At 38.7% G+C, this 5000-nt stretch overlaps 1 protein-coding gene across 1 annotated transcript in view; it reads left to right on the top strand.

Annotated features, from left to right (window-relative positions):
• LOC138008346 (uncharacterized) overlaps nt 1-5000 on the top strand; it is a 38765-nt gene that overhangs the window by 17805 nt on the left and 15960 nt on the right. Inside the window, exons 2-3 of the mRNA XM_068855661.1 lie at nt 774-994; nt 2019-2223. Of these exons, the coding sequence (XP_068711762.1) occupies nt 774-994; nt 2019-2223 (426 nt within the window). The remainder of the gene's footprint in view (nt 1-773; nt 995-2018; nt 2224-5000) is intronic.

Raw genomic sequence — 5000 nt, 5'->3', positions numbered from 1 at the left:
AACAAACTAGATTCACATGAGCGCAGAGCCCTTGAAAATTTGTGTGGCTAATATGCTTTGAACGCGAGATATGGGCTCCGGAAGCCACTGATGTTGTAACATAAATAATTGTTTTTAATCACTTTTGCATCATTGAAGTACAACGTTTGACGATTGTTTCTGATTCTCCTAAATAAATACATTTCACTCGACTCTGAAATTTACTAAGTTAGTAAAATTTTGAACTTTAAAGTTCTTGGGGTGTTCACTGCATTGTAGGTGATCTGTGGCACTCCATACAAAAAAACAGCAATCGGCGTGAACCATTGATCGGTGAATCGATCTATTTAGCGTGTATTAAGCTAAAGAGATGGTGAAGAGAACAAACGAAACCTAAATTGAATTACAGTGAAAAATTACCTCAAAGGTCATTTTGTTTGCTGTGAACTTGCCATTGCAAAACAGGGTGTCAAATAATAGTTTAGTACTTCAAAATGTATTTTTATTTTAATTACACTAAAAATTATGTCGGAAGCCATTTTATTTCCTGTGAAGCCATCATTGCATTTTATTGACAATTTTGTACTCCAATACTGTATTTAGTATTGTGCAGTAGGAAAATTAAACATCAGCAACTTGAGAATGGGTGTGACAAGTGAACAGCTCAACACCCTAGTTTCCAGCACCTCCTATTCTACCTAGTGGCTTATTTACCACATTTAGGTATTGCGTACCTATTTTTAATAATTACGAATACTCCATTGATCTACCGGTAATCGTTGTCTGACCAACAGGAAATGCAGGCCCCACAGGAAATGCAGATTTCCTGGAATCAATTACCAAGCCTGTCATGATTCAGCCCCAGACCTTCACAGATAACATGTTCGACCCAACCTCCAGAGAGGTGATGAATAGCATTGCCACTGTGCACCTGACTGGGGAAGGCCTACAGCAAAAACTGCGGCAAAAGGCAAACATGCTTCAACAATCAGTTTTCAAACAGATTGATGATCAGGTTGGTCGTTAACTCCGGTTTCAATAACTCGTGCTCAGCGAAACAAAAAAAAAAAGGCAACTGCACAAGTCCTGAAAGTTGTGACATGTCGCCTTTAATAGTAGCCATTTCATACTGAGAATTTCTGTCTCAATTGTCTTTTCAGCATCGTCTGATTCGAGAGTAACGCTATTGATAAAGCTACCTCATATCGAGGTATTCAAATGGGATGCATTGATTTTGATAACGATATATCGTTTTCGTTCAGGGCGACTTGTTTTACTCTTCGCCACAACAGATTCATCGAATCCCTGCAGTTGGCGTCACAAAATTGTCCAATTTTGTTCAACTTTGTGTGATTGTAATCCGAATTTCGTAAAGTGAAACTCGTACGTTTTAGCTAGAAATGCAAGATTGAAAAAGCTAAAAGCATTTGCGCTTTCGACTGGTTGAATTGAAAAAAAGCAAGGTTTTTTTAAGAAAAGAGCACGGTAGAATTGACCTCTTTGGCTTGTACGTTTTGTTTTCCTATTTCAGAATAGGCAATGCTCTCAAAGGAATTCTCCTTTTGTCTTTTCATGTTATTCGTACATATGCACGTGCATAAGACGCCATTTGAGAGAAACTGTTCTCTGGAGTAACATCACGTGGTCTGAGTTGGAAAACAACACTTACAAGCTAAAGAGGTCAATTTACATCTTACGGTGTATACTGAACTGAAGCTTTCGTAACGTACTTGAAATGAATAAACAACTAACGGGAGCAAATTGGTAAGATTCTCACTGGAAGCTGAGTTACTTTATAATAACAATATTTTTATTTTTTCCTGCACCCTTCTGTAAAAGCCAATTTATAAACCATTATAAATTAAAGTTAATGTCACAACCATGACCTCTGCGAGGGAAATGCATTTGAGCCCAGGCTTTCTCTGTTACAGAGCAACCTTGTTTCACGTGAACGTCACACTATGCACCTCATCCAATCACATTCTAGGCGCTTGTTATCATGGATTGGGAACAGTAACGTCCTATTTCTCTTTATTTAGGGAAACAATATGAGTTACAAAGACCTTTTGGCAGGACTCACTTACGAAGGGGAAAGTCTCCAGTCCTGGAACAATTTTACTGTAATGAACTACACTCATTTGCAGTTCTGTGATGAAAATGGGAACACACATAGTCAGCGCAGTAGTGGAATTTGTCTTCAGACGAATAAAAGACTCCTCTTCTTGTCTGCACAGTACACTAATGGTAAGGCCGCTTGACTTATTGACCATTGCCTCTATTCTTCACATAACCCTAATAGTATAAACAAATAAATAAAAACTTACGCAATTTAGCGAAACGTGAATTCATCTTCAGATTAAGGAAAATACTATTGTTTCTTCCCTACTTAAAACTGGGATGCTACTGAATCAACTTCACGATTATCGAGAAGAACTCGGAGCGAAGACTAAGGCGATCAGTGTGACAAACGGCAGCAAATTTGAAAGTTTTCAACGATCAGTTATCAGCAACTCACGATCGCAATTCGCTTAAGTTGCAAACGTTTTTGGTGCCTCGTGTCCTCAAAAAATAGTCCATGGTCATTTTAAGATTAATAAGGAAAGCCTCGTGTTCATCGTCATGTTATTTCCAATTTTGTTTCATCATCATGTTATTTCCAATTTGTTTCTCGAAAACCTTCTGTAGGCACAGCGGAGAGAAGTGCTGACGAAAGCAACATAGTCAGAATTAATCTACCATTCAAAGATAAGGTTTCAGATAATTCTGTTCGGAGGCAGTTGCGTGATCTCAGTAATAATATTTGCCTAGCTTTACAGCCAGTTTTTGTAAGCAAGAAATAAGAACAAGACCTAAAACCTAAAGAAGCCAAGCCGTCAATTGTTAATCAGCGATGCGTTGTTTACCATTTTGTATGTGATCTGTGGATTTTCTCGAAACTTTCCTTCTTTTGGCTTTCCTTCGGTTCTCTTTCTGAGAACGCTTTTTGGTTTTTGCATTCACATAGGGGGCATCCTGGAACATATTTGATGTCTTCTCGAACTTTTCCGTTAGGCTTCAGTTCTACTATTTCTATCACCCTTTCTTTAACTTTTATAACTTTGCCAATAAAGTTTTCAACAAATGTTTTTGGGTGATTGTGCCCTGGAAGCAGTTTCCCTGCTTTGGAGAAATTAGAAGGAAGATGTTTTTTTGCCTCTTCCTCCTGCTTCTGGATGGACGTCTTGAACCATTTTCAAGTTGTTTTGCAATATAGGTAGGTCAGAGCGTGTAAATACTTGATCTTCACTGAAATATTGGCCTGCAACAGCGGGATTGTTAGGGTCCATAACAACATCAATTGTCTTCTCAAGCCTCTCAAGCCCACATTCTGCATCATGCCTTCCCTGGTCATAAAACCGTTTAACAAACTCACGTGCGTTCTTAAAGAATGGGTACATTGACTTATAAAACAAAGGTAAAATGTTGTTCATGAATCTGGCACGTTTTGTTGTCGCATTTGGGATTCACCCTAGTTTTTTCTTCTCCCACGGAGTTTTTTCATCTGGTTCAAAGCGGTTGAAAGTGACTGAGCCAACACGAAAAACACGGCGGCTATCAATTGATGTGTGTACTGTTGCCTTTGTGTTAGTGGTGGTTTTTCTTGGCTGTAACGATTCCTCTCTCTTGCGAAAAAACCGCTTTCTCTGTTTATATTATAAAAAGAAAAGAAAACTATGAGAAGCTTAAGAGTATGCTCAAAAGCCGGGTTAAAAGCAGCTAAAGAAAGCATGGAAATCTATCCCCGTAGAAACGGCCAGAAATTGTTTAGCAATTCTTACCAAATTCCTTTAAATCGTGTTCATCGAGATCTTGAAAGTGTTCATTTTTTGTCACTCCAGCTGCTATGAATTTAGCCTTGAGTAAAAGCAGATCACTCAGGCGTAGAAACTCGGAAATCTCTCTGAATATTCATCACCTTCGCAACTTGAACCGTGACGCGAGTGGTCCGCCATTTTTCTTTTGGGGAGAATGGTGTCTAGTGACCACAGGAAACCCATAGATCCCTCTATAAATGAAAGATGGTGACTCGCAACGCTAAATCGACTGAACTTGAAAAAGAGGAAAGGCGGCTTGAAAATCAATCATTTTGAGAAAAGAGAAGTGAATTACGCAATCTAACGTCTGTGGGAGAATCTTTTAAAAAATCATTGCAAACTTGTGATGTGAAGAACAACCTTGACAAACTCGAAGGCTTGCTAAAAATGTCAAATAATACAAAGTTGTCAAAAGTTTTGCAAGGACTTGTGTATATACTGAGGCAACTTCTGGCTTCAAGTTTTGACGGAGAGAACTGCATTGGTTTTCTGTCTTTTGATGATGCATATGATTTGTTTTGCGGTTTCATGGACGCGAAACCAGACAAGGCGTATTTTCGTGATCACGTCCTTGACAAAGATCATGGCCTATGTGTTTAATGATAGGAACTTTTTGTAAGAAAAACTATGTAATTCTGCAGAATGAAACGACGGATATCGGGAAGTTCCTTTCAGAGCTTCAACGGATCGTGGAGTTGGAAGGGAGTGACTATAATCCTGTAAGATTTTTTTAGATGCAAGCTCCCTAGTTAAAATCATTTCTTCCTTGGACGCAGAGTATGATAAGATGGCTCTCAAAGCAGTGATATTCGCAATGCATTCTAGAGCTGAGACATATAACTTTGTTATAAATCCTTCCCGGGCAGTTCAATTTCTTTCTAAAGTAGTCGCAGCTTCTGACAGGGTACTTCTGACAGGGTACTGGATGCAGCAAAAGACATATACAAGCTTCGAACACGTGAGCGGATCAGTAAAGTTGAAGATAAAATTAAAGATATTGATCAAAAGGTTGCGAAGCAAGGGAATTCTCGAAAGAGAATGCTTGATCTTGAGGGTGAAAGAAATGCTTTAAAAGAGCGAGTAGAAGACCTTGAAAAATGAAAAATCCTGTCCAAAGTTCAAAGCCCTGGAGAAATTTTGTTCCGAACTGAATTTGAAACAACTCAT

This window comes from Montipora foliosa, chromosome 6, assembly GCF_036669935.1.
Source record: "Montipora foliosa isolate CH-2021 chromosome 6, ASM3666993v2, whole genome shotgun sequence".
NCBI classification, from domain to species: domain Eukaryota; kingdom Metazoa; phylum Cnidaria; class Anthozoa; order Scleractinia; family Acroporidae; genus Montipora; species Montipora foliosa.
Note: the sequence above shows the minus strand (reverse complement) of the source record. Positions and strands in the feature narration are given on the sequence as shown.